Genomic DNA, 22,239 nt, shown 5'->3' with positions numbered 1-22,239 from the left:
TAGTAAAACTGCAACAGAGTGGTGCGCACACTTCTGACAGGAGTTCAGTCAATTGAGTTATACAAGAGTGTGAGAATTTGGAGAGAAATTCTCCATCTACCCATCTACTGAAGGAGGAGCAGAGGTTAAGTAGTTAACTACAGGGAAGACAGTTAAAGGTGTGCCGAAATTTACCTTGTACATCTCATGAAGAAATTGTCGTGTGTAATGCTCGACAAGTATCTCTTGAACGGATTCCCAGCTAGCTAGCTGATGTGAAAGGATTACTTGTTTAAGGTGAATTTGTGCTCCCTCAATATCAGCAAGTGCCATAAGACCCCTCTGTGAAAGTCAATGTCCTATGTCTTGAGAAGCACATATATAATGAATTTTGCTAAGTGAAATTTAGCAATAAACAGTATTGTTATAAGATGGTTTCTCAAGCTGATTAAGAATTTAGAAAATCATCAAATTTCCACCATCCTTCATATAGCCTTACATGTATAAGAGATTCTCCAGATGTAAGCACTCCATTTCGAAGCAACCAGGGACTGCTGGAGAAACTACAAGAAGTAGTTCAATGTTATAAGCATACAGTAAAGTCACATGAAAACATGATATGAATTACCTTAAAGTCAACTTGATTGGTGCCACATCAAACAACTCAACATAAATCTTCTTCTGCTTTTTGGCTAGAAGGTGAATCTGTTGCCAGGGGGCTCCAATAGGGACTATCGAAGGTAGCAAAGAGGTCCTATTGCTGCTTTCTTGAAACACAGGAATATTAACTGAGTAGTATTCATTCACATTTGATTTCTTGGGTGCCCAATCTATGGAGTTAGAAGTGTTCATAATAGAAACACCATCAAAAAGATGATGGTCTGTTGCATTAGAGTGCTGTAACACTCTGCTCTGCAACCTTGAAGATAACGTTTTAATAAAATCAAACAAACTCAAGATTACATCCTGATCAAGTTCAAGATGACAATCTGCCACTCTGCAAGAAAATAGACTAGTCAGGCAGTGATACAACATAATAAATGTTGATAGAGTTCGAGACCAGTACATTTGTTTTGAATCAGTTACAGACCTTAGATTTATCTGCTCGAAGGAAACAAGTGACAGATACCGATTCTTCCACTTTGTCACCACCAATGAAAGAACCGGTTCTCGTGAGCTCTCCAAAACACTTTCTGCCCTAATTCCACTAGTAATACCCTTACTAACATCAAACGACAAGATGACAGGGTAAGGTGTACATGTTAACTGGTTATCAATTTGCAAGGATGTGATTTGCAAGGAGAATCTCTGTTGATCTACACTCTGGGTGAAATCAACTGTGATGTCTCTTGCACAAGCGAAAAATAGTTCCTGAAAAAGAATTGGTATGACAACTCAAAAGCATTTTGCATTGAAGCTTACAATTTAATAATCTTCACTTACAACTATAGAAGGTACCTCTGGCATAGAGCTTATTAGAGAGATGCCAACATAAGGAATGTCCACCAATATTCTCTCCTTGTAGTCAGCAGAATTTTCGTGCTTCACTATCTGGTTTTTTTTATCTTTAGACTCATAGATGTGCGGACCCTTCAAACCACTCAATACATGGTAACTTGAATCAATGATGCTCAGAATCTGTATTTGTAAAATAAAACTCACTATAAAAGAGACATGAAAAGAATGATGGTCTTGAAATTTAAAGCATCATCAATGCACCTTGACTGCCCCTTCAGAGTGGACAGACACAATCAGAGTTCTTTGAGGCTTCTGAAAAAAGTAAGCAGACGTCATGTGTAAGAAAGGTAACTAGATTAGCATATAAATGGCTGGAAAAATATTAATTATGGTCTCATATAAAATATAATATAGAGAATTGTGATTAATATAAAGAGAATGATAAGGGAACTTGTTACAAAACAAAATAAGAGAATGGTAAGGCTGTTAAACCTTAGGAAAGCACTAGTAGATGAAAGCAACATAAAAGAACCACAATGCAGAGATCATCAACTATCGACTTTGTACTTTTTTTGGATCAGTACAAGATTGTAGTATTCTGCAATTCTCTTTTACACACAAGCCAGACTTTCGACTTTATATATCCAAGTTCTCCAATTCACAAGGATATAACCTGTCTGCTATTTTGAGCAAGTATCTTACAACATTTCATGTGTCAGTGATTTAAATCACAAGGTACTTTTTCAGCATGTACTGAAAAATAATGTGACAAATGCCGACCAGTTGAGAAAACTACCTTATATATGAAGCCATACAAAAAGTGGAAAACCATTCACTAAGAACAGATATCAAGGATCTCTTACAATTGAACAAAACAAGACAAACAGACACGTGCAGTTTCTGCTTTCAATTATATATATATATATATATACTACAACAACAACAAATATGTCTTGATTCCAAATAAGTTGAGATAGGCTATATAAATTCTCATTGTCCATATTTTAAGGTCATCTTAATCCAATATTAAATAAAATATAAAGATAAATAAAAGGTACACAAAGTCCTCTTTATTTACTATTGGAATATAAATCATTGACAGTCCTAAAAGATTCGTAGAAGGCATTGGGCGTAAACTAAATATACTAAGAAGGAAGCACGGTGGACTAAGCTCCCACTATACGCGGGGTATGGGGGAAGGGCCGGACCACAAGGGTCTACCTACAACCTTACCCTGCATTTCTTCTAGAGACTGTTTCCACAGGACGAATGGTTACCTCGTGGTCACATGGAAACAACTTTACCAGTTACGCCAAGACTCCCCTTCATCGCCTAACTCTAAGATAAATATATTAACATGGCTAAACATAATCCTATCTAAATTGTATCATCATCGCCTATTTGGATCTTTATGCTCCAACTTGCCCTATTTCTCGCTTCATCTGCATGAATGTTGTGAAAGAGAAATTGAGAGAAAACAAAGCTTGATTGATCCCTCGGCTAATGAGGTTTCAAATAACTAATTGTACATGTTTTAGGGAAGGAGAGAAAATTAGTACATAACTACAATACATAATTAAAAAGAACAAACAAGCTACATACTACTCCCTCCGTTTAAAAAAGAATGACCTAGTTTGACTTGGCACGAAGTCTAAGAAAATAAAGAAGACTTTTCAATCTTGTCGTCCTAAATTAAAGTTATGTCAAATGACCAAAATGCCCTTTAATCTTGTGGCCTTAAACATGCCATGTGGAAAGTTGAAATTAAAATATTTCCAAAAAAGGAAAGGGGTCATTCTCTTTGAAACAAACTAAAAAGGAAAAGCGGTCATTCTTTTTAAAACGGAGGGAGTATATTCACAAGATTCTAATATACTCTCTCAAGCTGGTGCATACAAACCAAATGTACCAAACTTAATACATATACAACGTGTTCTATATGTGGCAAGGGGCTTGGTGAATATATCTGGGTGTTGATCCTTTGACTGCTTGAACTTTGTGACATGTCTTCTGAGACTGTATCTTTTCTATGATGAAAATGACAAATCAATTTCTCAGTGCTAGGGCCTCTCACGAAACAATGGATTTGATCCATTATGAAGTAAAACCTGATTGTCACACACAAGTTCCATTTAACCAATCTCTCTAAATTTCAATTCTTTATGTAGTTGCTTGAACTATATGAGTTCACATATAGCTCGTGCCTGATATTCTGCTTGTGAACTCAATCTAGCAACTACAATTTGTTTCTTACTTTTCTAAAACAATAAATTTCCCTCAACTACAACGTATTATCCAGAGTTGGATCGTTTGTCAAATGGCAACCCTGCCCAATTTGCATCTGTATATCCAACAAATTACTCTCAGTCTTTGGGTAACAGTCATTTCATTGGAGCAGATTTTATGTGTCGACGGATACACATAACTGCATCCCAACGACTGTCACAAGGGGAATCCAATAACTGACTTCTAACATATATCAGGAAGCAATGTCAGGTTGTTTCACCTTGAGGTAATTTAACTTGCCATCAACCTCCTATATCTTCCAGAATCACTTAGGGCTTCCTATAACCTGGTAGAATTTAATATTTGGATCCATCAGAGTATCAATAGGTCTACATTTGACACTCCTGTCTCAAGAATATTAAGAGCATACTTCCTATGTGAAGCAACTTAATTGATTAAGGTCCTTGGTATGAAAGTGCTAAAAGAGGTTATGTTTCAATTTGGTAATTTCTTCTTCATCATTACCTGTTATGACTATATCATCAATATACACCACCAAATACATGCACAAACCAGGAGCAAAGTTATGAAACAACATAGGATCAGCAAAGTTCTGATATTTTTTTTTAATCAGAAAAAAAAAATCGAAAATGGAAAAGGTTATTAGGGGGCATCCTTTTTCTTTGCCTAAGGAAGTGAAAGTCCTCTTTCCACTTTCGAAATTGAGGATAAAATATAATCCCTTTTGAAGTTCTCCTTTATCTTGTATGTTTCCTTTCCAACTGATCAATAAACAGGTTGTAGCTCCATTTAAACGGCTTTAAGGAATTCATGATAATATTTGTAGCAAAATATTGTTGGTCTTTTGTTACAAGAAAATATATTTTTATATAGAATTAGGTTATTGGTGTATACTGGTCTAACTAGTTCAGACAACAGAATTGATATTTAAGGCAACATTATTTTAGAATTAATAATTCAAGTACAGACTTCTGATATTTTCTAATTTACAGAACAAACCAACAGGTGTTGGTATTACCAGGCTATGACAACAGCAAGAATAGGATTTGGGTAAAGTATGAAAAAGTAATATGGTGAGTACAAACTCTGCTTAAACTTTACAAACTGAATTATAGAAAGTGAATTACCTCAGGAGTGGCAGGTAGGTAAATGGGTGCATAGTCTTTTACGTCATCTAGAGCATATGATCCTATAACACGTTCCCCCGGAACCTAAAAGATCCAGAGAAAACTTTACGAACAGAGACCTGCTTAAAAACCATTTAGCTTTTAAATATAGCAAAACATACCTCAATAGTGAGACGATGTGGATAGCAGGGTTCATCCCACGCATAAGGGCAAGAAGTGTAGGAATGTACCATAGTTTCAAAAGTTTCACACCTTTGTTGATAAACACGTAGCCGCTTGAATAAACAAAGAAGAAAAAGGTGAATTAGTTAAAGATCAACTAAGCTGAAAACTAACATTTAATATGCTGGTAAAAAATTGGAATGAACAAGCTTGTAACATAGGACAGAAATATATATCAAGTTTTTCACCATTAATAAAACTATAAAATTAAAAGGGCACCAGCACTCCATATCCCATTTTTTCTGATTTGATATTACCAGAATGGAGAGAAACTACTAGAGCACAAGATGTCTAAAAAAATTGGTGGAATTTTAGGATAATTTAAGGTTAACACTCTTCTCAGTTGAGTTTAAATTTACTTCCTAGAGGTGGTAAACTTTTACCACATCTGAAAGGCCTAATCCTTTTGACACCTAAAACAAGGGAGTTGAGGAACTTAGTGGACTTAGTGATGGTAAATCATTTAGTCTCCGATCCTTTATTTTCTTCGGCCCATATATTTCCTGTTTGTATAGAGGATTGGGTGTCCTTTGGAGAAAACCATATTCTGTAAGTTTCTCCTTTTTTGGTATATCTCTTATATACGGCCAAGTTGGCCTTGTTATTATCTATGCAAACATCACTTGATAAAAAAGAACAATTCACTAATCAATTCCATAATTTTGATGAGTTTGCTAAGTGATTAAACCAATATTTCCTTATTCAGTAGATATCTTAATCTGAGGATTAGGGATGACTATGTAATTTAATACTTAACCTAAAACAAACTGCCAGGGGAAAAACTTGAAAAGATATCAATTTACTTGACGAAATCTTCGACCTTCCTTATATTATAAACTTAAAGGTCTCCGACAAAATATATTGGATAAGATATGGATCTCCTCTAGGTAGCTGAAGCTTTTAGATGAGGTTAACTGGTCAGATACACACAAAATGAATTGATGATATCTTACCGTACTTCCCTCAAATAAAGTAAATTTCCCACATGTGGGTACCATGTTGAAAAACCAACTAAAACAATAATTTATTTAGATGTTAAAAGTTGCTACTCAAGGAAAACAAGGACAGTAGTGTGCAAATTAGAGATGGAAATCACCCATGCACCTTTTTAAAATGAGCAAACCCAATGACATTCACTAGACTTTTAGATACTTTATGTTCTTTTTAGTTGAATAACTTTAGTCCATTGTTCATAAATAAGAATATATGTTAAATGTTTTCCTTTTGGTAGCTTACATCTATATAAAGAATTTGCTGCAGAAATATGTCACAGTATCCTACAATTGTCTCTAGTTTTAGACATTTATTTTCATCTCGTGGTGTCATTCTCCAACCTTGCATTTGTTCACAATATAAATTTGCTACTAGTATCCTACGCCACTCAGCAATGAGATCTTATCTTATTCCAATCAAACTTAGACCAGTGTTATCAAAGGCACGCTTAGGCCCTGAAGCGAGACTCAAAACACGTTGAGCATTTCACCTAGCTTAATGTGCACTTCGGTGTTGTCATCAAGACTCTAAGACATACTTTTCCCTTCCAATGAGTGTTTCCCAAAGAGGCCACACTAAACAATTGATATATATATATTTGTATTTTATCTCCATTTGCGCTTACAGTCCACGCTTTATTTGCATGTAAAACCCCAAATACCTTAGAACTTTTTTGCGCTTTTGATAACACGTCTTAGACAGATAATTAGGGTGGCGGTGGTGAAACTATTGAAGGTGACTTTAAAGTAAGTTTCTTATGGTAACAAAAAAATTAGAAAATATTTTTCATGTCTTGTTGTGGCTAATAATGTTGTCCCACATTTGTTGAGGGATGGCTTATTCGTCTTTTCTCAAATGGTTTTGGGCATGAGCTAACTTTTGAGTTGAGTTAGACCCAAGATCCATCTTGTATCATGGTATCAGACCACACACATCGAAGTTTCACATGTCACAACCCAAAAATTGTCAAAATGAATTTTCATATACACACCAGATTCTTTTTCATGGGTCAAGAACTTAAAAAATTTCTTTTTGACAATCTAGTTGTGGAAAGACTTAAACTGAGTACATTTGCCTGCTCTGGTACCATGATAAGAAATGGATCTTGGGCCTAACTCAATCCGAGAAGTTATGTCATGAAGTGAGGATTACACAAAACCATATATGGAGACAAATAACCCATCCCACCACCAATGCCGGGCACTTAACAAATACAAAGTTACAAACTATTGTATTGCATTGAAGGAAAATACCTCTTGGGAGAAATTGTCAATACGGTATGGCATAAAGCCAGTATCATCTTCTGACACAAGAATCAGGTTTGTTCCCGACTGACCATGAGGGCTGCCAACGATTTTATCATCTCTAATTGAGACATCAGCAGTCTGAACTTCCACACATATCATGTTCACAGCACCAGAGAGAAAATTTCGCATTTTAACCTGAGTATCACCTAGATGTTCTGGCAAGAAGCAACCAGACCATTGCCATCCAGGTTCAGCAAATTGAATAGAGACTAGCAACTCCCTGGGAAACATTGACACATTTAATAAATAACAAGAATAAGAAGAAAAAAAAGGGAACGAAATTTACGCGAATCACAATTCTGATTTTCGTTCGTCCAAAATTAAAACGTATTGCCTCCCAGACTTAACTAATCACTTGTTTCATAAGAATAGTGTCAGAAACGACATCTTACCAATGACTTCCCACAACATATGGTCCCTCACATTTAACAATATCTGTTCACACAATCATCACACCCTCATCAATTACCCTTTATAGATCCGAGCAAATTCATAAAGAGAATCAAGTGTTTCACAGTAACCTTGACAATGATAATAGCAAATTAAAAAGTGGATGGCATGGATGAGGTGGCTACAAAATAGTTTGTTACTGTGTCATGCAGCAGACACCTTGGCAATGATTAAGCAACTTGTTTTCCTAAAGAAAATGTTTTCCAAAAATTCTTTTTCAACAGAACATGGGAAAATTGGAAAACAAATTCTGGAAAATGTTTTCTTCCATACCAAACAGAGTCTTAGAAGTAACTTGAGATATCAATGAGCAATGAAAATGCCAACACTGTCACAATATACCTCGATGTATCTGTCCACTGAATATGAGAATGCCTTCCAGATTCCAATGTGAAAACATCATCTGTTCCTTTTTGCTTGTAATACAGGTCCTTATTGCATGCATTACTGATTACGTATCTGTAGAATTATGGGTGCTTTATTATAGATATATTCCTTGCAGGAAGATTCTATATAAATACCTTGAAGATAGTAGTAAATAACAAAATATTGACATAGTAGAGTACCTCGGCTGGAAGGTAATGATTTTTGTCCTGCCAAAAAATGGTGCTGCAACAGCACCAACAGAAATCACATAACCAGATTTCCTGGATGGTTGTGGGACTGTTACACTGCTAGAACCAGTAGGCGGCACAAGGGCAAAAGCACTAGACCAAGAATCATTAGGAATGTCATTCATCAGTGAATTTGGTAGATATCTACAGAGTCTGACCATAATTTCACTAGAAGACGAACTTGGGTTAGGTGAATACATCCGGCAATTGACCTTCCAAGCATCACCTTCTGTTAACCCACAGGACTTTAAGCTGGATTGACTGCTTGTGTAAGACTTACTCCTGTGAAGCGATGCTTTCGAAGCATATATATCATGCTTCTGTGAACCTCGATGAAAATTTGTTGAATTATCAAAATAAATCGATTCCGCCTGAGAGAATTTACTGTCATGTGACTTTGTAACGAGGTAATTGTTCAAGGGAGCTACTGGCAGACTATTGCTATTTGCAGGTGTATCCATATATTGATTAGAAGAAAAAATGCCCAGACCATCTTTCTTGTGGAGAACCAAGTCCTGCTCGTCCACATCATAGCAAGAAGTAATAACACTAAAATGGCCTTTTGTCCAATTAATGGATTCAGAGACAACCAGTGGGAAACCAGTGCAATTGAAGAGCAAAAATGGAACCGAAATGCATATTTCACGAGCTCCACAAAATGCATCCATCACCTTCTCAATTGCAACACAAAGAGGACCTAATAAAGTGGAGATTAAAGAATAAAAAATAATAAGAGAGAACTAATAATGCTGGCACCGGTAGAAGAACAGGAAAGCAAGATTCAATCAGTACCATCTGATGATTGAGGGTCAAAAGTAATAGTCTCCGACAAAGAGAACCTTGTTCCGCTGAACTTGGCTATTTCACCAAATGTTTCAGCACGTGGAAATTTCACAACTGAAGGTTTATATCCATGCATCTCGAAAGTTATTATGAGGTCATGTGATGAATCAACATGGAAGAAAGAAGTTTCAACCTGGAAACGGGGAAAATTGTGCTGGTGAACACAAAGTAAAATAAATCAATTCATGAAAAAGATAGTTACTATAACATAGTGCATACCTCTGACACAGCTGCAGTACGACAAACACCAGCATTTTCTATTGTCACAGATACCGTCTCCGGTAGATAGTTCTTCAATACTAATGGACTGCTTAAAGTCAACTGATGCACATTCCTCTTCTCGGGCTTAACCATGTAAGTTACATTATTATGAGGTTTATTGGTCTGTGTTAGAACATTGTTGGACAAAGAAAAGCCTTTTTCTGGTGACACAGCAGAAGGTAAGCACCAATCATGCACAGATATGCAGCAGCGGAAAGGGTCACTGCTCGGATGAGATGGATAGCAGACAAAGGAGCGCAAAAAGCTGATTTTATTTTCATTAGAAAGAATATTTGGAATACTGTGGGTTTCACTCCACAAGTAAGAATTACCAAGAGGACGCCATCTCACTCGGCCTGCTTCAGCCAAATGTAATGGAAGAGGAAATTGTTGACCAGGATAAATGGGGTCCAGAACCTGAAATGACAAAGAAGGGAAAAGACAAGTTACATGAAGGTGTAGGAACACAAATCCAGTCAAAACTAAATAGATACTAATATCCCTTTTTGCCGATAGAGATACGGAGATTTCTACTAATCATTTTACCAATATACCTTTGGAGAAACACCAAATGGAATGTCAAACCGTACTTCAAGAGGCACAGAAGTTGCATTTGATACTATTACCTGTAATAAAAAAGAAATATGTAAAGCAGTACAGTAAATCAAAGCTGCACAAAATATAACCTGCATTAGCACTTACAGTTGAGTACAATCGCACCATCTTCGTGTACCTCTGTATGGACACATCAATCACTACAGGAATGATAAAACCACTTTTTTCTTCTATTTTGTTGTTCTTTCCATCGTTTATACTACTGTTTGGAACATTCTTAGTTGTATCAACATCAGGCTTCCTCGATGATTTGGAAAAATCGACTTCAAAGTACCTAAGCCCAACAAGATCCATTGAAATAGGAACCGAAGGAAGTGACGTTCCCTCAAGTTGAACAATGATATAATGATGTGATGGCTCCACCGATTTTTTGTCACCAAGTTGTTCCCAGGATTGGGCCGGACTATAGCGTAAAATTTGATCTTCAAGACTTTCACTAACATAAACTGGAATAGAAGATCCTGGTTGTAAATACTTTCTACTTTTCATGGAGGATACTTCTAAGCCATAACCACTCTGCCGCTGTTGATAGACATGAAACTCTAAAGGCAACGAAGTCAAATTTTGCAGTATGTAAGGAGGAGAACTCCCGGTATCCAGATTTTCACTTCTCTGAGAATTTAAGAATGATGGGATTTCAGAATGAGCAGCCATCTGCGCCAGATCCCCTGCATTTTTAATCATCTCGATTGTCCTAGAAACAACCTTCACCAAACGGCAAGAAAAAAGAAAGAGAAATGTATCAGTAAGTTCGGTAGAAAGTTTTACATGGTGCAATATGTCCTAATTCATTCAATATTTTGTGAGCATATTGCAAGAAATCTGATAACACAATCAGATGAAAGGAATCTAAGGATGAGTATTTCTTTAACACAAAAAACTTTACAATAGTTGCGTATTTAAAATAATGAACTCATATATGTCTCTGTGTGTACACATACATATATTAGAGAAATCCCCAGGCCAGAGGCACACGGTTTGAAACTCGGTGGGTAATGAGCTGCCCCTCTACCGAAATTAGGGATCATTGTTCTCCTTAAAAAGGAAAGTGTAACACCTCGGACTCAAGAAAATAGAAAATGCAGCTTTCCAGAATTTGGTGTCAGAACCAACGGAAACCACCCACGGACCATAGACCACGGACCGTAGGTGGGGTCCCGTGGTTCAGTCCCAGACTTGGGGGAATTTCAGAATCTAAAGATGACACATACGGTCTTGAACCACGGTCCGTTGATTGACTCACGGACCGTAGGATGGTTCCGTCGTTGGGGTCCAAAGTTTTATGGTCTCTGATCCCACCCACGGTCGACCGTATGGTTGGACCTACGAACCGTAGGTGAGGGTCAACAGCCAATTAGAGGAAAATTGTTGTTGGGTCAACTTCAAACGGTCATATCTTTTAGCACATAATGAATTAGGTGGCCCACGACCTATCAAATGAAAGATAATTGAATCCTCTTTCCAAGTAAGAAGTTATGCTCGTTTTAGTGAAACCCTGTCGGGCAGGGCTTGACCGACGACTCCTACCGACGGTTGGTAGGTCAACCGACGGCCTGTCAGTTCTGTAGTAGGTGGCACTCGTCAGATTTAAGTCAGGGTCGTTTTGGTCCTTTCCCCTATGTGTTGGGCACTTAAACTACGTCATTTGATGTCTAAGCTACGTCGTTTATTCAGTTTAAGCCTAATAACTTAGTCAAACATACCCAGAACCTTTATTCACCAAAAATCACCCAAGCTTAAAGCAAAAAGGAGAAGAAAGAAGCGACAGTTTCCCAAGAACAATCAGAAGGTTTGCTTAAAGTTTCAACCCCGAAATCGAAGGATTTCTCCATAGATTTGGTCACCAGGTATGTGGGATTTCACTAGTAGATTCCTTTCGTCCACCAGGTCCCTAGAATTCAGTCAGATTCTTGATTCTCCATATTTTGTTTAGACCTAAGGTTTCTAAAACCTTGGATAATTGTTGTGATTTAGTTGTTGTAGTATCCTAAATCGAAATAGCTTGTTTTCTTGAAAAGTTTGCTTAGTTCCTTGCACGAAACTCAAAGCCCTAATTGTATAAAAAAATTTAGTTCATGAATTATACTTGCTCCAATTTTTGAATGTTACATTGTCAGTACTTAAATGTTACATTCTCAGATTTGCATGTCAAAATATTGAGCTATCCAATATTTCAGTTATGTTGTGTCAGATACATTTTCAGTTGGGAGTAAGCTTAGCAACGAGTTGGACCAGGGTTCAGCGTACCCTCATAGTCCCAAAACTACGTGCCCCCGTAGGAGTATAAGTCCCCTCAGTGGGCATCAAATTTAGTGATCACGTCAGTCATGCCTTTATACCTCTGACAAGGTATATTGGGTCCTTTTGATGGGGGCGTATACATCGGACATATTCCCCATCTTTCAGTTATCTCATGTTTTAGCTTCCGCACAGTATCTCTTTATTCAGTTGTGTTTAGTATGCTTATGATATGCCAGCTTCAGGATTAGCTTGGGGTCACTCGTGATCCTAGGTCCCGTGTTTACGTCAAGGGGGTAGCCTCGGGGCGTGATAGAAAGCCTTCAGGGTTAGCTTGGGGTCACTCGTGATCCTAGGTCCCGTGTTTACGTCAAGGAGGTAGCCTCAGGGAATGACAGAAAGCCTTCCCACTCATTTTAACCAAGGAACTCATCTATTTGAGCTTTTGTAAAACACATTGAGTCCCAATATTTAATAAAGGAGGACCAAGTTGTGCCAGGTTAACATCCAGCATAAAATGTAACCAACCTATGATGAATATCTGACTATGGACAGAGATGATTAATGTAGTTGACCCAAACAATTCTGGATTGGGGATATTGAGTGATATAATCACTTCCCAAAGGATGACCTGGCTAATTTATGCTTAGTCATATCATTTTCAAAGATGCAGCAAATTAATCTAGCATATTATGAGCCACGGTTGAGTTTATATGAGTGGATAATACTGATCATTTGTTATTAGATATCAAGTTATCAACTGATACATACTTTTGTGTTTGATAATGCAATATTAAATATTTGTTAATTTCTTCGCCTGGAAATAGACAATTAAACCTTAAGGGAAAATTACAAAATAATAAATAAATAATTTGGGAAGGGGAGAATAAGGGAAGGTCTAAGGAGCTTCTGTCAAGAAAATTGGACCTTAGACTTAAACACAAGAGCATATAAAGAGACTTCAGGGCGTCGTCCTTCACCAATGAAGGACTCTCAGCACCCTTTTGAACACCCAGGATTGACATTTGGAGCCTGACCAACATAACATGGGGGTTCAACATTAGGTAAACCAAAAATAGGGATGAGGCATGCTAGGATACAATGTCAGGATATAGATCTTAGACCTAACTCTCCCCTAAACCCTAGTTAATGAGATAAGATTACCCAAAACCATATAAAGGGAGTACAGCCCATACCCTCACAAGTGTGTCATTTATCAATGCCAAAGTAAAACAGCTTATTTCTTATCATTGATTCCACAATGACAGTCAGCACATTGATAGCCTGATAAAGAATAATGAATAAGGACAGATACAAACAGCTTTACCAAATTCCATGGTGAACATAATAGAACTTCTCAATTGGTATTTTTTATCAATGAATGCAACATAGGGTTTGCCTGTAGAACAAGAAAACCAAAGTACCTCAATAAGGGACTCAGTAAGATTCAAGTTAAGTTGAGTTGTCGACTTGATATGAAGATTGCTAGTAACATCACTACTCAGAAGGGAACTGTCATCATGCCTTTTTATGCTTAGCTGGATTTCCCAGGGCTCTAGGAAAGGCTCCCACGAGACCTATTGTCCAAATAGAGAACAGAAATTAGTGAATCAGAATCAAAAGAAGATATATCATGATTTTGTCATCTCTACCATGTCAATGTTATTATAGTTCACTTCGACTTCACACTTCACCAAACCCTCCATTTCATTTCCAGCTACATTTGAGTGAAGAAGCAAGTTTGTCACAAGTAACTCCAGCAAAGGTCCGCTTGAACTCCACTACAGAAAAATATATACATATTAGCAAAACGTATGTAGCAGAAGAAAACAGGCAATTATGTGATACAATTAGCAGTAGAGATGATCAAAGAACAATACCTCATTGCACTCAAAAGATAAACAAAGGAAATACTGGAAAGAAACAACAAGCATGAAAAGAAACTCTTCCCAGTTCAGTGCAAAGGAGTTTGACAGTGAGGATAAAAGAACCATGACACTATTTTCAAGAAAATATGAGCATAGTTGTAAAGAAAATGGATATTAGGCCAAACTTAACTAAAATTCTAGCTAATAAGGTGAAGATGTCCAGAAGCATATAGGGATACGATAACCCTTCCCTCAACCAATGTGGATATTTTAATACTTCGTCAGCAGGCAGGAGCAGGACATTTAAAAGCCGGGACAATATAAGATTGGTGGTGAAGCATTGGGTTAACCAAAATAGGGATGTTGGGGTTCAATTAACATGTAAAGAAAATGAAAATTTGGGCCGAACTCAATTTCAGAAGTTTGAAACTGCATTCGAGAAGCATGAATGTTCATAACTTCACTCAATGTCAACGACGAAATTCATATAGAGTATATGAGATCCTGCAAGAGAAGTTCCGTGCAGCAGCTAAGAAAATATGAATTCCAGCAAAACAGATATCAGTTACCACTGAGAAATAACTCCTGTCCTGAACAGTCAATCTATTGTTCCCAAATAAAGGGGAAATGAAAGGACGCATTAAAGGAAATATGATGGTGGTCTACTACTTTCTAGTGTTGTCTGTTAAAAGCATAAATTATTAAAACTTCTAAGGATAATAATGAAATTTAAGAGAATTGAGGCAGATCAAGTTATCACAATCAATCTTGGAGCCCAATCTAGCAAAGGCAAACTACAGAAATGATGTAAATAGGGACAGTGTTATGGAGTGGAAATCACCTTTCCATCAGCCAAAAGAAGAGAGAACTTTCTAAGTTGGATATCAAAGTTCACTTGACTGAAACTAAATTGAGAAGGCCCAGCTGCTGGACCTTCAAAATCCACAAACTGCCAGAAATAAAGAATGTGATCTGACAGCCATACATCCAGGCAATGACACTGAAGATCCACCTTCCCATGGATATGCTTAATGCAACTAGTGCAAACTGCAGCATCAAGGTTCACTTGAAATAGTTCAAACAGGGGCCACGAGCGTGTGTTATCATCCTTCACAAGCTCCACTGTACCCCAGGTTTTATCTAGATCAAGTTTCAGTCTCATAACGGTCCCCAAGTAAAACAGTTTACTATTCCTAGCTTGAAAGCCAACAGTGAAAAATCCATGTCGATGTCCATAAATCGTGTTTCGTAAATCATTCATGTGGTTGTCACCCTGCTTCACCTCCGATATAATAAAAGCATCTTTTCTAACCCAAGCAGGAATATGAATTCGGAGACAGATAGTTTCCAACTCAACAGAATGAACTCCAGTATCATGCCTTACATTTTCTTCAGTAGATAAAATATTAGGACATGGATGGGAATTTTGCGGACCATCATTTTCACCATCCCTGAGTTGGTCAACAGGGACATATGCCATATTGTTTGATAATGAGTTTGTCATTAAGGTATTGGATTGTTTGGTTGAAGAAGACTGGAGTACATTGATGATTGCAACCCAGTCAGACATATGTATCCAAACATCTAGCGAAGGCAGAGAAACAGAAAGCATACTTTCACCCTGATCAGACAATGAAAAGGTTATCACAATAACTGGAGAGCCAGATTTAGAACAGCATTCAGCAAGCAAAACAGAGTTAAGAGACGAGAATATCTGTAGATAAGAGAAGGAGATCTTCAGCCTTAAGAGCTCATCATTTTTTAAAGAGGCAGAACAAAGAAACTGCATGTTAGCTTCCCCAATAAGGTCAGAAGCAACTGATTCTCCTTTATGTTGTCGCAATTTTATGGACATTGACCTCACAGACGCTCGGATTGTCATGAAATTTTCAAGAGAGCCTTGACGTGGAGAAGCGGTTTGTCCCTCTTTTCCCTCCCTGTGTAGAAAAAACTGTAAGGTATCAGATTTGAATGCTTCAGCTTGTTTAGCAACCAAGGAAAACTGATCTATGACATCCATCATTGCTTCACATCCATTCACGAGTGATGCACCTGTGGACAAAGACACAGCAAATACTGAGGTGCCAAAAGTTTTGCTTCAATACTCGAGAAAACATATGACAGAAATCTGTTTCTTACCTTCAGCATTGAGTTGACAATCCTTGACTATTGTCATAATGCAACTTGGATAACAGGATACAACATCACAACATTCACATTGGGATGGTAATCTCACCCATACATCGGCACTAAATGGCGCAATCAAGTTGATATTTGTCCAAGTGGGGCCATAAAAAGAACCTGACAAATTATCTGCTTCTTCCAATAGCATCAAAGATAGTGATAAGTCATATCCAAAAAAGTTTAAACAATCATTTCTGTGAGCAATTTCATCTTCTGTAACCAAGCACTCCATAGGAATATCCTTCAGCACAAACTTTGCTTCACCATTTTCCGTGAAACTAGAGTATAACCGTTGTATATCAAGCTTCAGAAATTGAGATACGCTGCTCCCTGTTGGTATAAATAAGTTGGAGTCCAGTATCTCAAACATGAATGAAGTGCATACATTATCTTTTGAAGTATTAGAGTCGGAGCTTTCAGTAATAGGCAATCCATCTGTACTAGAGCTCAAATCAGGTAAGGTAAAATAACCAATGATAACTGCAAGGAACTCAGGCGGTAAAACACAAGACACGTGCTTGATACTTAAACTCATTTTCAACGGAGACTTTACACTCTCTTTCCAGACACGCAACTTTAAAGTTGGAGGGAAAGTGGATTCCAAGGGACCCCAAAGGAAATCCTGCATCATTTGAGTCCATTGTAGAGAAGAAAGAACCAACCCCTCTGCACAGCAAAGTACATCCAGATAGTCGGCGCAAATACACAATGCAGACTTGACATTTGGAAACAGAAGAGTTCCAATTATGTAAGAGGATTCATGAAAATGAACTCGACTGTTGCTGAGCTCCAAGTCAATGAAATACGCCCTTTTAGCACCATAAACTTGAAAAGAAGAATTAACTGAAATTGGAAGCTGACTGTTAGATCTATCTTCTATGTCGTCCTTAGGATTGCTGTCCTTCCAGTCTCTTAAATTAAGAACCTTCCTCCACTCAGGAGTATTATCATTTGAGAAACCTCCAAGATTACGAAAAGAATCAATATCTTTTAGGGTAATGAAAGGGAACTGATCCAATGAAACAGTTGCCCATTCAGAGAAGGAGGTTTCAAAGAAGTTGGAAGAACCAGAATTTTGAAGCGAAGAAGCAGAAGTAGGAACACAATTCTCACCATTCACTACAGGGTTGTCCACAACTCGAAGAGAAGGTCTGATATTAGATAATTTATCAATAAATCCTACCAAAACTCCAATTATAAAACGGTGGCAGTGAATATCAAGACCACTTAAACTTAATTTACATTCATGGCCAATGAATCCTGAATTCCCACAGGTTTTGTAATCGAACAGAAGGCACAGATCGTTGGTACTACTTCTCTCATCAGAATTCCCACTTTGAGGACCAATGCTAACATCATTACAATCCTGATACATAGATCCAGACAAGCTCTGAGATGAGCAAAAGATGAGGCTTTTTCCTTCACTTTTACCACCATAATTATGGATGTTTATTTCCTTCACTGAAGCTCTTCCCTCCAAGGACTCATTCCCATCAAACCTGCAACTTCATTCAAACTTCATAAATGAATGCTATAATGCTTAACAGATAATATTTGAAAAGAATCACTCTCCTGACTCACAAGGAACACAAGGAAATACATCTGACTCAAGAATAGATACCAGAATCTAATGTTTTCTACCATTTTCTTTACCGTGAATACTTGAATTTTAAAGGTTATATGGAAAAACGACTATATCAAGCACAACTTTAAATGCACCTCTAGACTAATCTCATTTTCCTCTTTTTCCTTTCTCACCAGATATGCCGTCATGTTCACTTGCTGCTTACTATAAATAAAATATAACTTAAGCAAGTTCAGCACCCAAGTATGTAGTGTAGCTGTCAAAAAAGGTTCCATGAAAATCAGGGGCACATGATGAGACAAAAATATAAGGTCAGTTCTTCATCTGCTAAAGTCTTGGTGGGAAGAATCACACAATACCTCTACTAGTGGGAGGACACATATACCAGGTAGATCAGTCTAGGTCTGCACAAGTTAGCCTGGACACCGCTGGTAAAAGGAAGCTCTTCAAGAATCAAGCTGATTCCGAGAAAAATATCCATAGAATTTCAAGAATTGTTCTGATCAATGCTAAAGTTTTGATTACAAATTGTGGATGTCATGACTGACTTATTGAAATTGGCATTGCAGCAAGAATGACTTGAGGTGAATAAACAAAACCTATGCAATTGAAAACAGTGCAGAAAACGACCCCACTATGACTGTGACCTTATGCAACTCAAGTTATTTTGGAAAGGGTAAAAGGTCAAATATACCTCCGAACTTTAAAAAATGGTAAGTATATATCATCCATCATACTTTAAGGTCGTATGTATCCCTACCGTCATACTTTTGGACCATACATACCCTTTAATCAAACGGAAATACATGTGGCACCATCTCAATAACTTACCCAATTTTTTAATTATTTTTAAAAAAAAAATTAAAAACCCACACAAATATGTCCTGACCCACTTAAGACCAAAATTAAGGAAACCATAACCAAAGTGCAAGTAACAAAAGCTTCGAGAAATTTCCGATCTCCGATTCAAGCTTCTCAGCATGCATCTCTACCCCTTCCATACTCCATTCAAAAACTCTGGATTCCCCACCTTCACTGCACCCACCAGCTTTTTTATCATTCCAAAATTACAATTCCAGATGAACTCTGAATTGTCTCTGAGTTTCTCTCCAATTGGCTCCTATTTCTCTCTGAATCTCATCTGTGTTCCTGTTGATGAACTCCTATTTCTTGGGTAATTACTTAGTCCTAAACCTAAACAGAGTGGAATATATACATAGTTTTCATATTAATTTAACGATTTAAGTTTTGTTGCTTTATATAATTACTGTAGTCATGAAGATAGTTGTAGATAATATATGAAATTTAAAGTTTCTGGGACAAACGAATTGATTTCTTATTTGTTTTATTAATATTTTGGGTTATACTTTAATATTATCAAGTTGTAAAGTTGTTGATTTTGTGAGTTTTCTGATCAAATACTTTGTTGGTAAGATTGCAAAAGTTTATGGCAATGCAAAATGGGTGTTTTTTAAAAAAAATTGGTCGGGATATAATTGGGTGGGTTTGTAAATTTTGGATTTAAAAAAAAATAAAGAATCGCGTAAGTTATTGAGATAGCGTCATGCGTCTGTCCATTTGATTAAAGGGTATATATGGTCCAAAAGTATGACAGTAGGGATACATACTACCTTAAAGTATGACGGTGGGTATATACATACCATTTTTAAAAGTTCAAGGGTATATTTGACCTTTTTCCCTTTTGGAAATAAACAGCTAAGCTAGAGATGCATGTCAAGAGACCATTCATGAGAGTCACCAAACAGAAATGATTTTTAAAATCACATTGGTATGATGATTAGGCTTTATAGCAGTTCTTGTAGCATTATTACGGTGCAAAGCAGAAGGATTAACAGAGAGACTAGATATTTATGATTTGCCAAGGAGTATAAAGCTGCAACACAGTTTCACTTCGGCATCTGTCTATCATCTTATCTTTTGCGTATTTTCTCTATTATTAATGGTGTATCTTTATCTGGCTGATAGAAAAGTAAAACAAGATGCTAACAACATACCGAATATTTAATATCTGAAGCAATAGCATGAGACTGCACGCATTTTCTACATCACTTTCAAAATCGATCAAGAAACCAATAGATTTCACATTTGCAGCAATGGAGAACCAAAAAACAGCAGTTATCACACTACCATCAACTGTAGTTGGGCGCAAGGAGTCTGATGATAAACCCAGTATATCAAAATCCACAATAAGGTCCATAATTGCTCCATAAAGAGATGGTGAAAAGTGAGCAAGAACAGATGAAACCTCTATGTCAACCTGAAATAAAGAAAGAAAGCAACCTAAATTATAAACACCTGATCAGATATCTCATACTCTGATAATTAGAAACTATAGCAAGCAGAGTAGCATTGTAACATTCAAACAGAAATTGCTCCATACGACAACTCAAGTCAGCAGAGGTTTCAGTTTGTTAGTGTGAAAGTCCCAACTTAAATATCTTTTTCATGCTTCACACCAACTATTATACCTTTATGAATGTACCACCTGCATAATTTAATCCAGTGAACGAAACCAAAACACTTGCCATGTTTCATCAGATCAGAAGCACTAATTACATCAACATACACCCAACAATCATCAAAAAATCATGTATCTCACAAAATTTAGTTTCTAACTTTATCCTTTTTAGGAATCAGGGCAGGTGTTGATGCAATGATAGATCAACTCTTTTAACCTGTATGTCGCAAGCTTTTAGGCATGGATACAGTCTCTTTGTGGCAATTTAAAGGAAAATAGTGTTCATTATAGGCCACTCTCTCCCTATGACTTAGCAGCCAGAGAACACTTCATGCACGGGGTAAGCCTTTTCTTTTTGTTATCTTTCGGTCATCGCATACAAGCTTCAGTTTCATAGATCCTATTGTAAACAACCCACCAATATATGTACATGCATATTACACATAAAGTCGCATAAAATATTCAAGGCCTTGGATTTATCTAAGAGATAATTTTCCTACAATTTTCAATAACCTATCAAAATATCATGCAACCTTCCTCTTCTTTTCAAGTAAAATCGCATCGATCAGATGGGGAATCGGCACACACAAAGTTTATATAAAAGGTCAAGTGTTAGTTTGGCTGCGACCTAAGTACTCAAAGTACCATACTCCTTGAGCACTTATGCCAGAAGGTAAATTGCAAATAGTACATCAACACAAGTATTTAGCGTGGAAAACTCCTTGCTCAAGGGAGGCAAAAACCGCGACCCACCTCCGTAGGATTTACTCAAACTCTTTCACTAAACTCGAGCCAAATTTAAGGCTTACAACTGCTCTTGTAAAACCTAAGGAATCGTTCCCAACCTCTACCCTCTCTACTCTTCTACTTCAATGACTCTATCTTGTCAACAAAGTCACTTATGGACACAAAAAACACCTAATACAATCAACTAAGAAAGTAATCAAGATATTGTCTTGGAACCAACACAAAGAAACTACTATTACAGCTCAAGAACTATATGGATAAATCTTGATAGCAACAGGTTCTTTCGTTGTAGCAACAACTTCTTCTTCGAAACTCTTCGTGTAGAACTTTTTAACTTTGACGTCTCACTCCAAAGTTGTTTATATAGTTGCCTTGTGGTTTTCTAATCCAAAACATAAATAAGGTCGAGACTTTCACAAAATCCAGTACTAGTTTGACTTGGTTTGAAACATTTCACGCGTCAGTTTCTTTCTCCTATTTTCAAGCTAATTCCATGTGCATAATGTATGATAGCTTTCCATGTATAGAATTTCAGTTCCTTGTCGAATTGAATTCTACCGTACTACAATTCTCCAATGATTCCTACTTCCTAGTGCAGATGTGAAACAACTTCATTCTTGATAGTCTCTCATGCTACCCCAGAGGAACATATTCTCTAATGACTTCCTCTGACGGTTTTGTTAATTTCTTCACTTCTTCTTAGAGATCTATCTCACTGAGGACATGGTTCTTGAAACTTCATTCGTCATTCTTCATTCTTCAGTCTTCTTTCTTCATATAAACTGTCTCTTGTACATAGTTTGAGAATCATCAAAGCACCACATGATCTTGAACGTAGATTCAAAGATGATAGTACTTCAACATCAAGCATCTTACAGAAGACATGATTCTCTAAAAAAAGCATCCATTTATGAACACTAACAGGAACATAGAGAGTGTTTTACCAAATTCAGAAAAGAAAATAATCCACTAGTCTGTAATCAAGAATTTCCATCCATTTACAGGCTTACCTATTTCTAATT

General features: G+C 37.0%; 1 protein-coding gene across 3 annotated transcripts in view; it reads right to left on the bottom strand.

The window, feature by feature from the left end:
* Positions 1–22,239, bottom strand: part of LOC102596584 (uncharacterized) — an 81,799-nt gene that overhangs the window by 7,689 nt on the left and 51,871 nt on the right. The window contains exons 23-42 of one of the 3 annotated variants that reach the window (XM_015313193.1): positions 20,007–20,269; positions 16,362–17,911; positions 15,064–16,274; positions 14,007–14,135; positions 13,779–13,931; positions 10,204–10,821; positions 10,056–10,127; positions 9,460–9,918; positions 9,190–9,373; positions 8,350–9,094; positions 8,126–8,242; positions 7,280–7,553; positions 4,973–5,086; positions 4,812–4,895; positions 1,699–1,749; positions 1,423–1,617; positions 1,070–1,350; positions 608–976; positions 479–542; positions 175–321 (exon numbers count right to left, since the gene is read on the bottom strand). In XM_015313193.1, the coding sequence (XP_015168679.1) occupies positions 175–321; positions 479–542; positions 608–976; positions 1,070–1,350; positions 1,423–1,617; positions 1,699–1,749; positions 4,812–4,895; positions 4,973–5,086; positions 7,280–7,553; positions 8,126–8,242; positions 8,350–9,094; positions 9,190–9,373; positions 9,460–9,918; positions 10,056–10,127; positions 10,204–10,821; positions 13,779–13,931; positions 14,007–14,135; positions 15,064–16,274; positions 16,362–17,911; positions 20,007–20,269 (7,080 nt within the window). The remainder of the gene's footprint in view (positions 1–174; positions 322–478; positions 543–607; positions 977–1,069; positions 1,351–1,422; positions 1,618–1,698; positions 1,750–4,811; positions 4,896–4,972; positions 5,087–7,279; positions 7,554–8,125; positions 8,243–8,349; positions 9,095–9,189; positions 9,374–9,459; positions 9,919–10,055; positions 10,128–10,203; positions 10,822–13,778; positions 13,932–14,006; positions 14,136–15,063; positions 16,275–16,361; positions 17,912–20,006; positions 20,270–22,239) is intronic. The other 2 variants (XM_015313194.1, XM_006356871.2) reach the window with 2 other exon arrangements.

The sequence above is a fragment of the Solanum tuberosum genome, unplaced genomic scaffold, assembly GCF_000226075.1.
Source record: "Solanum tuberosum cultivar DM 1-3 516 R44 unplaced genomic scaffold, SolTub_3.0 scf00237, whole genome shotgun sequence".
NCBI classification, from domain to species: domain Eukaryota; kingdom Viridiplantae; phylum Streptophyta; class Magnoliopsida; order Solanales; family Solanaceae; genus Solanum; species Solanum tuberosum.
Note: the sequence above shows the minus strand (reverse complement) of the source record. Positions and strands in the feature narration are given on the sequence as shown.